Here is an 18,511-nt window from a genome sequence, read left to right as displayed (position 1 = left end):
TTAAATTTGTTCTGCTTTTCCTCTTTGTTAAATTTGTTCTGCTTTTCCTCTTTCTGGACCTGTACAAATCCCCCAGCCTCCTTCCCAATCCCTGACTTCCCAGCCTTGCACACAAAACCCCAGCCAGCCTGGGCCACGCTGCAAGCTTCCAGGTGGAGAAAGCCCACCACAGATAGGATCCGAAAGGAAATTCAACGATCAGGTGTGATTTTTGCTGCCTTGAACAAGCCAGCCCTTTCCCTTCTTCCTCCTGACGTGCAGCACACAGGACCCAGCAGGCAGCCAGACCCTCCCCAGCCCATCTCCAGTCGGTTCTGCAGATCCAGCTCAGCTCAGGCCCTACAGACTTACAAACCCAGGGAAGATATTTGAGGAAGCCTAGCATCTTCTTGTAATACTGGGAAAACGAAATGCTGTAGGAGACCAGCTCCTTTCCATATTTCTCTCTTCTGCACCTTTGGTGTTGGAAAGCATCTTTGGTACCCATGTGGCTAGACCTCAGCCGGCACAGCTAGATGCACTACCCAAAACCATGGGAGAAGGTGATTTTTCAGGTCTTTTTTTGCGCTTTGCGAGGTCCGTGCATGAGTTTGGGTTTCAGTACCCTCGATTTAACCCCTCATCCCCCAAACCATCTCGCTTTCTGTCCCCTAAACCCACACCAACCCGCATTTACTCGCAGGGTGGCTGCCCGGAGGGCTTGAGGCTCTTCTGCTGGAGGCACCTAGGGGAAGGGCTCACCACGAAGAGGCTGAGACCCTGCCAAACCCTCACTGTCCCCAACACACAGCTCCCCCCGGACCCCCAGCAGGCAGAGGCGAGGCAGCAGGACAGCGGCTGGGAAACCAAATCCCCGCGCCAAGTGCGCAGCCCTCCCCCTGCCTCGCATTTTTCTCTCTCCCCTTCTGTGTGATAACAAAAGGGCTCTCCCTCTCCCCTCGCTGCCGCTCTCCATTTGTGGGCATCGCCAAAGAGCAGAGATCCGTGTGTCTGGGAGCAGCTATCGTATCACAAAGGATCCCGAGCTGGCTAAAAGAAGAAAAAAAAAAAAAGGAAAAAAAAAAAAAAAAAAAAGGGGGCTAAAAATAGCCTGCAGCAGCACACTATATATGGAAGGAAAAGCAAAACAGCCCAAATGGAGAGCAAGGTCTGGGTCCTGGGGGATGGGGCATCCCGGCTCTGCCCTGCAGCCTGCTTGGGAGGGGCAACGTGGAAATTTGGGGGCTGGAGAAGCTGGCGCTCGCCGCGCGTGTTCTCCCCAGTGGAGTCTCCCCAGGAAATTTTGGAGAGAAAGCCCTCCTTGCTGAGAGCAGGGCCAGTGTTCCCCTCTGCGGGACGCAGCCAACAGGCTAAGAAAAGAAAGGAAAACTTTGAGAGCTTGCACGGGGGGAAGCTCCCGGTGACTGCGTTAGCCCAGTATGCGAGTAATGGGCAGAGGGAAGAGCACGGGATGGTGTAGGAAAATCTCCTGGGTATGTGGGCACCAGCGAGGGGGTGTAGGAAGGAATCGCTGTCAGAGCCTGCACGGGGAAGCCTGAATGCTATATATAAATGTGTGTGCAGCAGCACGGGGCGGGCAGGGAGCAGGAGAGGTGTGTGAATGAAGGAGGAAACGCATCTGCATGGCCAGAGCCTGACACCCGTCTCCTGATGGACGCCAGCTTTGTGGCTCCTGCACAGCCTTCCCTGCTGATGGGGAGGGAGGAACAGAAGGCAAGGCTCAGCACCAACTCCTCAGGCCCTTGTTTTCAATGGGTGGCTCAGGAAAAAATCCGGGGCCCCAATAGGAGCCTCCTGCCACCCCCCGGGCACTGGAAAGAACTCCTTTGGGGTGCAGGCAGCCCCAAACCCCGTGGCAGTAATTTCCCTTGCCCCCAGTAACACCAAGGGGGCTCGGTGCCGAAGAGCTTCGAGGCCATTTTCTGGAGCACAGCTTCTGAAGAGGAGAACTTTGTCCTCTCCAGCACCAGAGGCTTCGCCCTGTGCTTTCCAAGGAAATGCTGCCACCCACGTTAGCGCCAGGCTTCTCGAAACGCACGCTCAAGACCTGGCAGCACGTCCCTTTGCCAGGCAAAACCTACGTGGGGTGAACCTGACCCCGCACGTGCCGTTACCTGCCCTAAATATAAAGGAGCCTCCAGCCCCCCAAGACTGCTTGCACATTTTTGTGTAGTCCCTTGACAACACAGCCCTAGGAAAGCATTTTACTGAGAACTCCTACCCGACGAGAAACCTCTTCTTTTTCATTTTCCACAGGTTGGCAACGTATTTTTACATTCCAGGTTCCCCTCCTTTTAGTTTTCGTGGCAGAGAAAAGCTGCAAATGCGGGCTGAAGGGAATTAAAACAAACTGCAAACTGAGTCCAGGCACAATCACCTTGTGTCTGGGAACGACAAGGGCTTTCCTATCAAAGGAAACTGAAGGTCACACTTTTCCTCATTGATCTTGCAATGTTTGTTAATTACTCTGTCACTGATGTGGCGAAGGATAATTAAACAGCTCTGTTTATATCTTATATGCATAATTATGTGCGCTGCCACTGAACTCGTGAAGACTAGAGAATGTGCCTCTCCAGAAGGGGAACGGACAGACGGAGATGAGTTTCGGCTGCATTATTAACAGGAGGAGGAAAACACGGGCACACACAAAAGGAGGAAAGTTTGATGGATTCACAAAGTGCTGGGATCAGGGGAGGGGTGTGCGCAGGTGGAGCAGATTAGGGGGAGATCTTTCAATTACGGCTCCAGCCCAGCTGAGTGACAAATCAGGGGGAGGGAGCTGCTGTGCCCGAATACCGAGCATTCAATCTGCCCCGAGCTTTTACCGAGGCTCGGCGTTCATCCGGCCCCCAAAAATCAATCTGGGGCGACCTGGGTATCAGAAAATGAGCAAGAAACTCAGCTGGGGCTTTCCCCAGGAGCTCTTGCTGATTTCAGCTTTTGAATGAGCCACAGGAAAAAAAAAAAGGCAGGAGCTCAGTGAAAATAAGAAATGCGCACACAGCCTGGGGGAAAACCGGCAACCGCACGAGTCAGCATCCAGCCCCGAGCGGGGGCTGCAGGAGCTGGGGCTGGCTGCACGCTGGGCATCTCTGCTGCAGGCTGCTGCTTGATGCCAAGAAAGGGGAATTTGGGCAAAACCAGGGGATGATGAAGGAAGGAAAAGAAGAAAGTTAGCACTAGACAGTGGCTCGCACCACGCTTGCTGATGGTAGCACAGCCCTGAGGAGCTGAGAGTGGGAGCTGAGGCTCAGCACTGCCTGACCACGGGGGGATTTTAAACTCACGGGGTCCAAGCACAGGGGGTGCAGACACCCCGCGTTTGCTCTAGCACAGCCCGGCTGTCACATCCTGCCATGCTGGCCCCATCCAACGAAGATGGGAGAGATGGGAATGGTGGTGAGGATGCCAGCACACGGCAGCGTGCACCGTGCTGAGATGCAGGATGGATTCTGGTGTCCTCCTCCACGAGCTTACACACCCTGCCCGCACCGTACAGCCAGGGTGTGTGTGAATACACTGCAGAATCCACCAGGGATTTGCCACGAGGGTACAATTGTTTTTTTTTGTTGGTTTGTTTTTCCATGCAGAAAAATATGACCAGGAAACAACACACAAGGCGGTTACCCCCACGTGAATCGCCTGAAGGAGCCTAGGGAAGGAGCCCTACCCTGCCACGGGATCTACGGTCTGGGGAGAGTCACCCAGACCCGTCCTCCCTGCGCACACCCACTGAGGAAGGGCACTGAGCAAACTGGGCACGGTCCCAAGAGCAGAGACGCAGCAGGGAGGCAGGCCTCTGCCGGGGGATTCGGGAGCCTCCACCCCTCTCCTACAGCCAGCAGGTACCCAGCAGCTCGGCCTCTTCCCCAGAAAGCACAGCCGAGGAGCTGCCCCACGCAGGGGTGGGTGGCAGGGGGCTTACCTGAGGCCGTTCCTGCCCCCAGTTTGGAGGCTGCCTCGCCACCGGAGGCCCGGTAGGCATCGTCCTTGGAGGCCGTCCCGTCGGAGTCCCTGTCGTCCAGGAAGGCGCCATCCTGCGAGCCCCTCAGCGCGTCCGCCTCGTCCCCGTTGTCTTCCTCGTCGCTGCAGCCCTTGGGCTGCACCATGTAAACCCCTTCGGGGGGCACCTCCGCGCTCTCGGCGCCCTTACACTCCTTGCCCTCGGCCCGCCCCAGCAAGGGCTCCTCGTTGTACTCCCCGTTCACCCACTTCTCGATCACCTCCCTCCTCTTGTCCTCCTCGATCTTCTGCACGCGGCTGAGTCCATCCGAAAACTCCGTCCCCGGCTCCTTGGTGCCGGGCTGAGGCAGGTCCTTGTTGCTGCTCTCCCGCTGCGGCCCCTTGTCCGCGCGCGCCTGCTCGGCTCCCCCGTGGTCGAAGACGACCTGGCGGCTCAGCTTGGCACAGATCGCGTTTAGCTTCAGGCCGCCTTTGCGCTTGGCAGCCATTGTGGGTTTTCCTGAGGTTGCGTCAGTGCATATAGTTCTTTCAGCTGCAAAGAGAGAGGGGGGAAGAAGCGAGGAAGGGCGTTAGAGGGATCGGGACACCAGGAACCCAAGCACCAAATGGCTGCCCCCAACCCGGCGCCGTCGCGCGCGGCCGTGCTGTGGGACTGGCACCAAGGCACCGAGCTCCCAACCTGCCCGTCCCAACGCAGCCCACCAGCCTCGAGGCACAGGCAGGTGTTTATGACTGAACGGGGCCAAAAAGGCCCCAAACACCAGGGGAAGGTGAGCGTGGTGTGGCCCGGCCCCAAAAAGACAGCAGGCAGCGACTGCACCCCAACGCCTGGAGCAGGGAGCAGCCTCCCCGTCTAACCCTAGGGATGGTGAGGAGCTTCACAGGCTTAGAGAAAAGAACCAGTACGGAGCAGGGAGAACCAGTAGGGCTGATGGGAGCACTGGGAAGTGCCCGCGCTGCAGCCCCAGCCTGGTGTGCTGAAAAAAAAATGAGAAAATTGCCCGGGGCTGGCATCAGTTGATCAGGCCCCTTTGCTCGCTCTGCTCTCACACACACAGGAAATTCTGCTCTCGCACTTCCCAGCACAATCAGCTAATTAGTGTGGGTTTGTTATTTTAATGTAGTTTATTCATATGTGACAGCTAGTAAAGGAGGGGTAAGAGAAAGTGGGGGGAGAAGGGAAGAAGGTAAGGTCTTAACTTCAAGGTCACGGAGAATCTTGAACTAAATGGTCCCTATCACGGAGTCACTCGCATGATTATTGCACCAACAATTAGCAAGGCTCAATCACAAATAAAAGCAAAAACCTGACTCTAAAGTAGCTGTGCTGCCTCACCTCTCTTTTTATTTACGGTCCCCGCAGACTGGGCAGGGTTTAAGGCCCCAAGGCAAGAGCTGGGCCTTGCAACTGGGGCCGGGTGCCACCACAGACCCCACTCTGTGTCCCCAGGCTCAGGAAAAGCACCCCTAAAGCGTTGGGGACACACAGAGCTCTGCACACATGGCTGGATGTGTCCCCGAGATGTGCTCCCGGACAGCGTGTCCCTCTGGAAGAGGGACAAAGTCCCCATGGGACCGACTCGGGGAGTCCCTCGTGGCCGCTCCGCCCGGAGGTGCAGCTCCACAGGAGTGCGCCGAGATTCATCAGACCCCCTACAATGCATCCAGAAGCCATCGTGACAGCCCCTAATCCCGTAACATGACAGCCCAATACAAACAGACTGAAACTTTAGACCTGCTGTCCAAGAGCCAGCCGGTGGCTGCTTAGCGTAAACTCCTGACAGCTTCAGACACGCTTCCCTGTCAAGGACTGCAAGGAAAACACCCCCCCGCCCCCCAACAAACCTACCAACCCCATAAAAAGCGAGGCGAAATGTGCTCCTACCCATCCCGACGGCGCTCCCCCCTCTGGCACCGAGCCCCCCGTGGTGCCCTCACGCTTTCAGCACCTGCCTCCCCCGAGGGCATCCCTGCCCCTGCAGGCACGGGAGCTGCTCCGGAGCCCCGTGGAGCCTCGCACGGATGGGTTAAAGCCTCCCGTCTCCCCAAAAACACCCCCCTGCGCCTCCCCACGCGCCTCCCTTCACACATCCCCCCGCCCTGCGTGCACAGATGGGCACCGGCAGGCGCCCGTGACGCCGCCGAAGCCTCTGCGCCTTGGCACCTTCCTTCCCTTCCCGTCACATTCCCGCTCTATTTAGGGCAGAAAGCGCGGGCCCATCCCGTGCGCCACGGGCACCACGTCAGGACTCTGCTGCCAGCTCCAGCTGGAGCCCGGCCAGGACCCCGAGGGCTCGTGCCGGGGGGCTCCGAGCCTCCGGGGGTGCAGCTGGTTGGGGACGGGGCAGCCGCTGGCCCCGTTGCTGCCCGGTGCTTCCCCATCCCCGTTCCCATCACAGCCCCGCTGGCAGCTGGGGTGATGGGGAAGGGAGGCACGCAGCAAGCCGCTGCCCCCCGCCCCGCAGCCGCAGCAGGTCCCATTATTCTGGGCTGGAGGTGAGCAGCCAAGTGCGTGCACCAGACGGCAAATGGATATATAAATATTTATCCAAAGGAAGAGGGGAACAGACGTTCCCGAGGCTGCACTTGCCGCGTACGCAGCAGCTACAGGGAGCCTGCAACTCGTCTCCCACTCCTGGCCCTGCCGCTCCTGCACCCGGCTCCTGCCCTTCCCTCCCCTCTCCCCTCTCCCCTCTCCCCCCCAGGTGGGGTTTCTTTGATGCTCTTCTTTAACGTTTTGGGCATCTTTTCCTAAAGCCTATATTAAAACTAAACCGAACTCAGAGAGCTCCCCATCCCCCTGACCTATAAAAGCAGCCCTCCCGGAGACCTTCCCGGGATGGGACGTGCTCCGGGGCAGCAGGACCCCATGCTGTGTTTATCCCCATCCCACCTGTGCACGTATGACCGCAGGGAACCAGGACTCCCGGCTTCTTCTGCCAACTTTGCAACCAGCTCTCGGCAAGCCCGCACGCATCACTTCATCTTTCCGTCCCCTATTTCTGTGTCTCTGGAGCAGGAGGGACCTCACTATTCCTGGTCCCCTCTTTTAGCCTGATAACCTCAAAGGGAGAAGGGGAACCCCGCTTGCTGGACATGGCCCTGGAGGGCCCACAGCATCTGTGCCCAGGCAGTGGGTATGGGGTTGGGGTGCTGCGGGGTGACCCCGCGCCTGCCCGGGGTCGGGGCTGCCAGCGGAGGGACCCTGGAGCCGTGGGGTCCCTCCCCGGCCCCGCTCCCCACCCCACATCCCCCCCACACCACCCCCTGTCCGCACGGCACTGTTTAAAGACTCCCGGCTAAGTAAACATCCCCCTTCATTTTCTCCTTCCCCACAGAAATGTTTTGATTCCCCATCAATCCGAGGAAGCCGTTTATAACCTGCGCCTGTCACGGCGACTTTTCATCTCTGCCCAGGACAAACTCTCCCACATGCTCTATTTACACTGAGCACTTCCTGGCAAAACAATGCCCCCGGCAGCGTACCCCGCCGGCCCCACACCCTGCCAGCAGCCACCACACTGCTCGGTGTCCCTCGGGGACAAGGCCTGGCCTTGGGGACAACCACGGCCCCCGCGGATGGCACGGAGGGGCCCCGGCGCGTGGCAGCGCACCGAGAGGCTGGCACGGGGGGGAGGAGAGGTCGGGTGGTGTGGGCAGAGCCTGGAGGGGCTGGGGACCCCCTGGATGGGCTGAGGGGCTGGGGAGGGGCAGGGCAGGAGGGGCGAGGGCTCGTGCTGTGGGACAGGGGGGTGCTGGCTGGGGAGGGCCGGCGCGCCGGCACTTCAGAGGGCCGGGCGCGGGGAACAGATGGAGCTTTCATATTCCTCTTGAAGAGTTTTCAGCCCAGCTGAGCAGCTCCGTTCAGGAGGGAGGTCCCAGCGCCAGCTTTCCAGGAGCTGCAAGCTCTCATTCGATTAATTATTAACGGCATTATTTGGGGCGGGGAGGGGGAGGGAAGGAGGGCCGGCGCGCTGCGCGGGGGGCTCTTCTTTTTTAACCGCTGGAGAGCCCCAGGCAGGGCAGGAGGCACGGCCCTCGGACAGAACCCGGAGTGTTTCCCCCAAATTACGCCCCAAATCCCAGCGGGGAAGGCAGCCCAAGGTGCAGCCCCCGCGGCACACACCTCCCCTCCAAACCAGGCAGGGCCAGGGCGAAGGGAAGGCAGCAGCAGCCCCGGCCTGGCCCACGCCGTGCGGGAGTGGATGCAGCCTGTGTATTTTCCCCTCTCCGGTTTATCAATAAAACATTTTATTGCTTTTAGCTCAGGAAATGACCTTGGGTTAGTGGATGCTGTCTCTTCTGGCCGGCCTTGGGGAGCTCGCAGAGGCTCTTTAACGACCTGCACGCACGGGGCCCACCCGCGCCCCGGCGGCACCGAGCCGGGGAAAGCCCCGGGTGTGGAGCTGGGCCCGGCTCTGCCCTGGGCAGGAGCAGGAGGAGAAGGAGAAGGGAAGCAGCCGTAAGGGTGTCCTCGCTCCCTGCCTCCCCCGAGCCGTCAGGGCTCTCCCTGCACACCCCAGCCATGAATTAGGCGGGGGGGGAAGCCGGGGACCCTGCCCTGTGCCTGCAGTCGGGCTGCATTCAGCACTGCATTCAGCACTGGCATCTCCAGCCGCACGCCAGCCCACTTTTCTCCCCGTTTCCCACTCCAGAGCCTGGCTCAGAAGGACGGAGGCCAGACACGGCTCCCTTCTGCAAGCTCCCCTTGGCTCAACCTGCTCAGCAGCAGCGTTTAGCCAGAATTGTGGCAAAGAGAAGCAGAAAAACAGATCAAGGGCAGAAGGTCCTCGATCAGGGGCAGGACGGCAGGTCCAGCACTGCTGGAGCTTCCCCAAGCCAAATCCAGGTCCCCAAAGCCAGCAAGGGCACCTACAGCCAGCGGCACACCCCGATGGGCATCGTCCCCACCAGCACCAGCCTGGCTTTCCAGCCTCATCCCCTTCCAGTGTCCCCAGTTCAGAGGTCCCCGTCCTGCCCCAGCTCCTCTGGTGCCCCAAAAAGGTGGACGCAAACCCTGCTGGTGCCGGAGCCGTGCTGGTGGCCCCGGCACGCTGCCACCCCCCGTGCCCGCTCCCTGCAGCCGCGTCCGCCTGGAGAGCGAGCCCTAAAGTGTTAACGGCGATTGGTGAAATGGCACAGCAGATTGCTACAATAAATAATTTACTGATATTTATAAATATTCAAATCAGCAGGCTTCAGAAATTGAAAGGGGGGGCTGAGCCGACGGGGAGGGGAGCGTGTGTGTGTGTGTGTGTGTGTGTGTGTGTGGAGGGGGGGAGCTGCCATTAATTCCCAGGCTCTCCAAATTCATTTGAGAACTGTTTCTCATTTCAAACAAATATTAAATCTTTTGGTGTCAGGCCTCCAAAATCAAGCACCAAACAGAAAGTCACCGCCCCCGCGGTGGCTGATGCCGTCCGTGCCTGCCACGGGGCCGGGTGACCGGGGGGCGAGGAGCCCACCCGGTCACATCCGCGCCCCAACCCCAGCCGAGGGAGGAATTGCCATTGCTGCCACCCCCAACACCTCCTCTTTCCATTTTCTAAATCCCACGGGAAAGCAAGGGCTCGGCACAGGAGCCGTGAAGGTGCTGCTGTGCTCCTGGAAGCCCTGCAGGACCCCGCAGCCCTGGCTCCTGGCTTTCGCTCCTTGCTCTGGGAGGGAATTCGGTCTCGGAGGCTGAAGCAGGGGGTTAGGAGCCAGGAGCGCTGGCTGCCAGCCTGGTTTTCAGGCACGGCTTCACCCAAGCTCTCCCCAGCTCTCTGCGCTTTCGTTTCCCACGCAGAGGAGGAGGAACGAGGGCCATGACCCACCTGGCTGAACCCCGCAACGCTCACCCGGTGCTTCGAGGTCTGCCCGGCAGCTCTCTGCTCTGATACCAGTATTACCCGAGGCTCCTCCACCCCGAGCATCCCGCTGACCCCCGAGCTGGCCGCGGGAGATGATCCCGCATCCTCCCCTGGACCACCCCACCGGTAACGCCAGGCTCCGGCATGGGGCGAATTTCCCCCAGATGAGTAATGGCTTTTCTAATGCACGGGCAGGCTGTCAGCTTCCCTACTCCCAGTGTTTTATGGGTTTAACTGAACGGCTCTGAACTCCCTAGTAAGAAATAAAGTTATCCCTCAGCGTCCCTTCTAAACATTTCACTCAGTGCAAACGGTGTTTAAGAAAAATGAGGACATATTTCTTCTTAAGGATGCAGTATCCCCCTTCAGAGGCCTAATTTATGCCATATATCACTGGCCAGGGAGAGGAAGGCAGCGCAGACCTCACACTAGGAGCGAGCTGGCCCGAGCGCAGCCCCGGTGCTGCTGCAGTGGTGCAAGGGGCCGAGGCTCAGGCGCTCCCGAGCCCGCAGCGGGCAGGACGGGCACCGGCTCCCCGCCACCCCCCGGCTCTTTGCAGGCTTTCAGCACATCTGGAGGGGAAAGGACGGGGCTAATCCTCGCCCGCAGCTCTTTAGGAACACACACCACAACCTCTTCCCCAGCAGGTCGCAAAACCTGAGCCCGAAGGCGCCGTGATCGCGCCGGCTCCCAGCTCTGAGAGCTCACCCCGGTGCTGCCGCTCACCCCGTGCCACCAGCACCTTGTCCCTGCCCGTCCCTTCCCTTTCTGCCCCCGTCCCGCCGGGTCTCTGCAGCCCTGCAGCTGTCGGAGCTTTAGCCCAGCCCCGCAGGCTCAGCACCTCGCTGCTGCTGCAGTTCACGTGGTGCCGGGGGGACAGCACCGCTGCAGGGCGGCTGGATGCGCTTTCAGGAGCGTCCTGCAGCCAAGCCCGCAGTGCATCTGTCAGTGCTGAAATGTTTTCAGAGTTTCCTGCTCTTGGTGCCACAAAAACCTGTCCTCAGCAGCAGCGAGGACGCTCCCTGGGAGCCTTCTGTCCTCGGAGTCCTTTAGGTAACACCGAGAGGATCGGCTTTGCTGGTCCAGTTTCTCCTCCTCGCCTTATTTATTTATTATTAATTTTTTTTTTAGTCCAGTTAAAAGGTTTACTATCCTAAGTGGCCTCACTCAGCCTAAGTAACTCTATAAATCAAGCGGAACCGCTAACCTCGCGGGCCCACCATCAATCTGCCCACAGGTTGTGAAGAAAACCCAGGGGAAAGCAGCGGAGGGGCGAGGGGCGATGCCAGCCCGGCTGTCAGGGCAGCCCCATGCCAGCACGGGCTCACGATTGTGCCCACCTGGAGAGGAGACACGAGCCCCCTGCGATCGCCAAAAGGGCAAGGGGTGCAGGGAAGCAGTGAGGGGGGAGAGGGGGACCTAGGGAGAAAGCCCAGGGGCTGGTGGCCCCGTGCTGGTGATGTGCAAAGGCTCGGGGAGGACTTTTGGCAACCTGTTCCTCGCTCTGCTAACTCAGCTCACGTTTCCCCTCTGCCCATTTCAGCCCCAGGGGTTTTCTTTCCCTGCTCTCCCTCACTCACTGGTGATGTCCCAGTGCTGGTACCAGCCTCCGGGCATCGCCTGGGGAGGAGTTTTTTGGGGCAGGTGGTGGGAGAAATGGAATTTCCTTGCTCAGCACCACAACGGAGACCCCAGCCCCACCTTGCTGAGGTTTCTCTTTGCTGTCTTCGTGCAGCCCGTGCTGCCCCAGCACTCCTGGTGACTGCGGGGCAGGCACGCTGGCGGATGGCACACACCTCAGCCAGGCTTAGCGGCAAGTACCTGGTGCTGGGGGAGTAACCAGGAGCTGGGAGGGACACTGGGATACAGCCCGGGAAGGGAATCACCCCCAGTATCACCAGTCCCCCTTGGTGTCTGCCCCAAGACACTTTACCCAAGCCCAAAGCCACGGGGAGCAGCTGATGGTGGCAGTAGCTGAGGGCAGGGGCTAAGCGAGCTCCTCGTGATAGAGGTTCCCTGCACACCCCAGGGATTTGGGAGGCTGCTGGTGACCTGGCCCCTGTCAGCACCCTAACTAACTGCAGTGGGAAGGCAGGAGTAGTGCCAGGAGTGGGGAGCCCGCATGCTTGTTGCACCACCAAGAAACAGAGGCCCAGAAAAAGTTCATTGTCGTGGTCTCGCACCGCGGCTAATTCTGCCTTGCCTTTTGCTGCGCTTTCTCCTGGTCAGCAGGGCTCACCATCTTCTTCTCCCCCTGTCCTCGTGAGCCCATCCACGTGCACGTGCTCGCCGCCAGCACCCATCAGAGGGGACGTGCACGCACCCTACAACGTGGCCGTGCGGGCGCAGCACCGTGCGCACGGCGGCACACGCAACCCGGCGCTGTGGCACGTGCAACCTGGGAAGCTCCGAGCACACGAACGGCGTGCGAAGGAAGGCACACCGACATCCACCAACGCCCTGCATGCTCTGCAGCCTTCCAAGCACGACATGTGCATGGCCACAGCTCCCCGCAGCACACTGAGTGCCGCTCAGCGAGCACCCACGCGGGGAGAGCCGGCCTTAGGAGCGCAGCGCTCGCGCGTGTTTCCCGGCCCCGTGCCGGGAGAGGTTTGTGCTGCGGCTGGTTGAGAGCAGACGGGCGGCCCCGGGAGGGCCAGCCCCGCGCCCCAGCCCGGCCCCGGTGCGCCCCCGGCCCCTGTGCCCCCCACACCTCAAGGCAAGGAGCGCGGCGGCGAGCGTCCCGCTGGAGCCGGCGTCCCCGCGGCGGGAGCGTGCCGGGCGGGGGGTCTCTGCCTCTCCCTCGCTCGCTCTCTTCCGCTCGCATCTTTTCATGAACTCTATTTCTCTTTCCTTTCTGAAAACAACTGAGCTGTAAATACTGTTTAACCTTCTTCCCCCCTTCCCCCCTCCCCTCCGCACTATAAAAACACAAATATGCCATAACTCAGCTGGCTCAGCCGCCGCGCCTCCAACATGCCCTGCTCCAGGCCTCTCAGGAAGGTCATAACAAACGACTTTCCGATTCAGTGCTCCTGAAATAATTTTGTGTATTAAAACCTGAATCTGCACTTTCTGGACCGAAAGCCTCTCTTAATTATGGCAAGCGTCCTTGGGATGGACAGTGATCCTTCACCGCGGCACCGCCAACCAACCGGAGAGGCAGCCGGCTGCCGGCTCCCCACCGCCGCCGCCCCCTCCCACCGCCACCCAGCCCACGGCCCCCCTTGCTCCCTCGCCCCCCCGCCTTCCCTTTGCCCAATCTGTTTTCAAAGTGTGTCTGTCCTTTATTAAATTGTTTTCTTTTCCACATTATCAGTTGCCATGGAGACCTCATCTCTCGGATTATTTGAATTTCATTATATCTATTGATTTGGGAGCATTTCATCTTTTTTATTGTTTTTCTGTCAATTTTCAAAACGAATAACCATCTAATTTGCGTCAGTGCTGATTATGTTTGTCCCTCAATAGAGGTCGGCAGCTGCGTCGGGGAAACAAATCAATGGGAAACCATCATAAACCTCCCCAGTACAATCTCCAGGATATGTGGGTGACATTCCACGCCTGCGAGGAACACTCATCATATCCAAACTTCTTTCTTTCCTTTTTTTTTTTTCCTTCCCCCCTCTTTTTTTTTTTTTTTGTTATTTCCCCCTGTGGCAGGCTCCACGGGCCGGCGGCGGGTCGTGTTTAAAATCGTGTGGATTTTACACCCATCCATGTGCACTTCTGGACGCGTCGCATTTTCAGACAGGGAGGGGACCCGGGTGGGAAGAGAGGGAAGGAATTTTTTTTTTTTTCTTTTTTTTTGGTAAGAAAGAAGGGAAGGAAAGGATGACGAGGGAAAGAAAAAGAGGGAAAAGTGGATCGGGATTGCAAATTGCTTACTATGTTTTTTTTTTAAATAATTTATGCAATTTTAAGCATTTATGTATAAATTTTTTAATAAGCCACCCTGGAGCAAAATAGCCATTAACATCCCGACGTCCTTCTGTCCAATGGGCTCGTGTGCAGGATCAATTTCCAAGAGTACTTTCCTTTTTTTTTATGACATGATAAAATGCTTTTAAAGCAACTTACACAAATATGGAAATTTTTTTCCCCTCCTCTTTTTTTTTTTTTTTTTCCCTCTTTTTTTTTTTTTATAACAGCCTCCACTTATTCACCAGGGAGAGCGAGCGAGCGAGCGTGTGTGTGTGTGTGTGTGTGCTGGGGAGGGCAGTTGGCAGAAGGATAGACCCAGCCCTAACTGGAACGGACCTGCCTGTCCTTCTAACAAGGGCATAAACTTTCATTAGCGATGCACACAGTCAAAGGCAATTTAGGGAAACGCGCTGTACAGAAAAGGAAAACCTCAGCGTTTTTTATACAGCGGCTCCTTGGCTCCGTCCAGGGGGCTCTATCCTTGAGCTCAGCTCACACTCGCCAGCCAAAGTGACCCCAGCGGCCGGGGGGGAGGCGGTGGCCGGGCAGGGGACGGTGCTGGGGCTGCGTGGGGACACCAGGACCCGGCCCCTCGCCCCATGGCCACCCCGAGCAGCCCACTCAATGTCACATCTGGCCACAACCCACCCGTCCTGCGGGAGGCCCACGGGAATCTGTTGCTTCCACGCTTTGGCCCCTCCAAACCAACGCTCCCGGGTCCCGGCTGCGCACCCCGAGCTCCCCTTTGGGGCACCGGTTTCCACCCGGCTCTGCGCAGAGCGGACAGACGCGTCGCTGCTGCTCTCCTGTTTCCACAGGGTGTTGCGGCTCGTTATTTTCGCAGCTGGGACATGTTCAGCCTCACGCAGGAACCTGGAAAATGCCATTCCTAGCGGGACGGCTCCTGCCCACGGGGAGGGCTGCGGGCACGCCGGGGGAGCGAGGCGCCCCGCGGGGTCCGACGGCCGGCACCACGAGCGAGACACGAGGGCAAAGCACCCAAATCGTTGGGGCCGAAGAGCATCCGGGTTGAAGACCCGTCCACATGGCTGGTATTTGCTTTGACACACGGCCCTGCCGCTGGTTTCCTACTGCACGGCACTTGCAGGGGCAGCGCACACCCGGGGGTTTAATCCTTGCATTTTGCTGGGCCCCTCCGGAGCCCCCTGCCCGTGCACACTGGGCACGCACCTGCCCCACGGGCAACGCTCGGGGGCATTGGAAAGAGCCAAAAAAAAAAAAAAAAAAAAGAATAATAAATAATAAAAAAAAAATCAAATCAAGGGGCAGGCAATGCTCAGCTGGAAAAACACAAAGTGCCGAGAACAGCAAAGCCAATCAATAACAATCACAGCCCCGGCAGCAGGCGAGGGAAGCGTGAACTGTTTTGGCCCGCTCCCCGCACGCTCACCCACTGGGGACACCACGGCCCCGAGCCCCACGGCGAGCCCACGGCTCCTGCTCTGCTCCCAAACTCTGAGAGCGAGGGGCTCTGCGGAGAGATTCGGGGCTCCTGGCACGGGGCTGGTGCTGGGGAAGGTCCCTTGTGGTCCCCAAAGGGATCCTGACACCCCGCATCCTCCTGCCCCTGCCCTCTGCATCCCTTCCCCTCCCAGCCCGTGCGAGGAGGGGACAGGCGAATCCTGTCGGGACACGGACAGGGCTGTCCCTTCCCCTGGGCTTGTGCCCCGAGCCAGGGAGCTCAGCGCAGCAGCAGCGAGGTCGGTGGAAACGGAGAGGTTTTCACATCATGTCCATCGCTCCGCGCTGGCTGGTCTATAGGCAGCGCTAAATATAGCCAAGCCCAACCTGGAGGTGACTTTGGCACGGTGACACGGGGACACCGGGCACTGCACGGGCACCCTGTGCTCCCTCACCGCAGGGCAGACATCGATGGGCCCGGCATGGCCTCGGGGCCACCTGTGAACCCCGAGACACCTCCCTGCTCCCCTTCCCTCTCGGGGCTTATCCCAGTCCCAATGGTCACATCCAGGATGAAGCCCACCAAGTGCCACGGTCTCGGGGCAGGCCAGGAGGGGTGTGAGGGAGATGCCAGCACACCAGGCGTAGGCAGGCAGCATTTTCTAACCCCAAAAGTCCATTTTTTTCCCCGGGACGCAGACCCTCTTATCTCTGGCGTGCCAGCATCTGTTTCAGCACAGCTCCTTAAAAACTTAAACGGTGGAGGAGGCGCTGAAGAGAAGGGGAAAGTCTCTCGTGTGGGTCAGAATAATTAGACGGAGCTCAAATTGGCTTTAGGCATCTGCTGCTGCCTCCGAGCAACAGCCAGCCCTGCTGCTTCCATCAGCATCTCCTGCCCGTGGAGCTGAGGGGACCGCGGGCAGGAGGAGCGCGGGGCATCGCTGGGAACGGGGCCGGTTCGGCAGCAGCCATAAAATAAAAGCTGCTCACCCCGCTGCCGTTAGGGCCGGGAGAAAAGAGGCCAGACAGCGAGATTGAGATGAGCCATTTCCCCAACAAACCCGCTTCCCTTTTTTCATTCGCTCCTTTCTTTCTCTTTTTTTTTTTTTTTTCCCCTTTAACTGTCATTAAAATAACAAGTTTCTGTTACAGTCTAAACATTCCCACATTGTATAAAGGGTTATGTTACACCAGAGTCACCGCCGGGCCCAGTGTTTGCACAGAAACCTCACTGCAGGTCCCCCCTCCTGACGAAGTGACTTATTAAAGTTTAAACAGTAATTAACAGAACAATAAAAATAAAGGGATGTTTGGGGAGTCGTAGTGCACACAGGGTTTTTGGCAGTGCCAGCACTTTTCAGTGCCCTGCGCTGGCAGCAAAAAAAAAAAAAAGGCTGTGAAAAACCAGGGGAGAGCTCGGGAGCTCCGAGCCAGGAGGGGGCCGGGGCCACGGCACGACCCCAGCCCCGTGTGAGGGTGCAGGGGGGGCACGGGCAGCAGGACAGGGGGACGGGGACTCCACCAGCCCTGGGGATGTGCAGCCGGGAGCCTCCCTGCGCTCTGCCTCTGCTGAGATTCCTTTGGATGAGCCCCCAGGATTGGGGTTTTGGGAATTGGGTCCCTTAGGGCAGGCCTGGGCTTTGGGGAGATGGCTGCAGGGAGCCCCCCAGGAGCTGCCCCGTGCTGGGGACCCCATGGTCACCAGCACGTGAGCAATTTTGGGGCCGCTCCTGCTGCAAGCCGGCCTCGTGGGGAGCCTCGTGGCTCACCGGGGCTCCCGCAGGAGCAAAACCACTTCTCCTCCTGCTTCCTTCCCGAGCCAGTCGCTCGCCTTGCCCAGGATGAGCTCTGGAGCACGTGGGCAGGGTTTCGGCTTAGGTTGCCGGCCCTCCCCGTTACCCAACACGCAGCAATGCAGAAAGATCTCATGTGAAGATATTTTTGGTGCCTATTGTAACGATTCGCCCATGTTTGCCTCAGCAGCTCGCGGTGCTCGCTGGCTGTCCCCCCGCGGGGTGACTCAGTGCGGCCCCGTGTTTGCTGCATCTCCCCCGGTGCCACCGCGCAGTTTGCAAACACGACGACAGCTCCCTGCAGGAGGATCTCCTGTATGGTGTGAGCTCAGGGAGTGCTGCCTCCACCCTGCTCCCATCAAGCCTTCCCCTAAAAATCCCCTGCTCTGCCCTGCTGGGGTGCAGGAGGAGGCTGAGCCCCCCGGTGCTGACTCTGCTGGAGCTGCAGCCGCTCTGCCTGCTGCAACAGCACCCACACGGGATGCCCCAAATGTCCCCTATCTCTCCAGGACACATCACCCGAGTGAGCACTAGTCCTGCACACTCATCCTGCACTGAAAACATCCCCAGACACCACTGACTTGGTGCTAGAGCAGTCCGGGCAGCCCATCCCTTCTCTTGGGTTCCTCTGCCGGTGCCCCCCCGATGGTGCACCCGGTGCCTTGTTTCTGTGGTGCTGCTTTAGGGCACGGGGACCAAGAAACAAGGCACGTTTGGAGCTCCTCGGACCCAACGGGGCTCGCTCTACCCCCAGCAGCTCAGGGGTTTCCATCTCTCCATTATCACCCGCAAATAACCACCAACACGGTTTATTTACCCCGCGGTCTGGGAAAGGCAACAGCTCAGCTCTTCAGCTCTCAAGAACCAGAGGAAAGCGTTAAAAATGTGACTTCCCAGGCAATTACCAATGGTGAGCTTTAATAAGCTGTTTTCCAGGCACCAAGGGAGTGAGGGACACGGGGAATCAGACGGCACAGGGCTGAATTCAGCCTGGTTTCAGGTGCAGCTTTAATAAGCCGCGAGGCGAGCCTGCACTAGTAGCAGCAGCCCCGCGAGCGGGTGCCATCGCCAGGTTCAGAATTAATGAAGCCAAGACCTTGGCAACCTCCCTGATTTCCCTGCGTTCTGGTGTAAATTGATAAACTTGCCTGGTGCTCCAGGGAGGAGGTGAGATGGAAGGAGGGGGACCCATGGATGCTCTCCTCCCACACCCCTGGGTTCCAAGTGGGTCCCAGCGGATGAGCTGCAAGCGTGGCACGGGGCTGTCCTCCCCGTCCGGGGCAGCTTCCCCACCCAGGCTGTCCCCAAAAATTCTGTCCTCAGTCCTGCTCCGACATGGCCATGCACTGCAGGACCCCGGTGCACCCTGTTAGCACCCACCTGGGCTCGGCTGCTGCTTTCAGCCAGCCACGCCATCCCCTCTTCGCCCCAACCCTCCTATTTCAGGGTTTCTATTTTCTTGGTGGAAATTACGAGTAACTTGACCGGCTTGTTCAGACCTGCCCGTGGAGACAGTTCCTGCAGAAAGCCCCCGAATCCACTGCAAGCAGGGCAACC

At 58.8% G+C, this 18,511-nt stretch overlaps 1 protein-coding gene across 5 annotated transcripts in view; it reads right to left on the bottom strand.

Moving 5' to 3' along the window:
• CASZ1 (castor zinc finger 1) overlaps positions 1 to 18,511 on the bottom strand; it is a 233,970-nt gene that overhangs the window by 43,985 nt on the left and 171,474 nt on the right. For all 5 annotated transcript variants that reach the window (XM_032201411.1, XM_032201410.1, XM_032201408.1 and 2 more), the window contains one exon: positions 3,926 to 4,495. In XM_032201411.1, coding sequence (XP_032057302.1) covers positions 3,926 to 4,495 — 570 coding nt within the window. The remainder of the gene's footprint in view (positions 1 to 3,925; positions 4,496 to 18,511) is intronic.

The sequence above is a fragment of the Aythya fuligula genome, chromosome 21 (assembly GCF_009819795.1).
Source record: "Aythya fuligula isolate bAytFul2 chromosome 21, bAytFul2.pri, whole genome shotgun sequence".
Taxonomy (NCBI): Eukaryota; Metazoa; Chordata; class Aves; order Anseriformes; family Anatidae; genus Aythya; species Aythya fuligula.
This window is presented reverse-complemented; position numbering and strand designations above follow the sequence as displayed.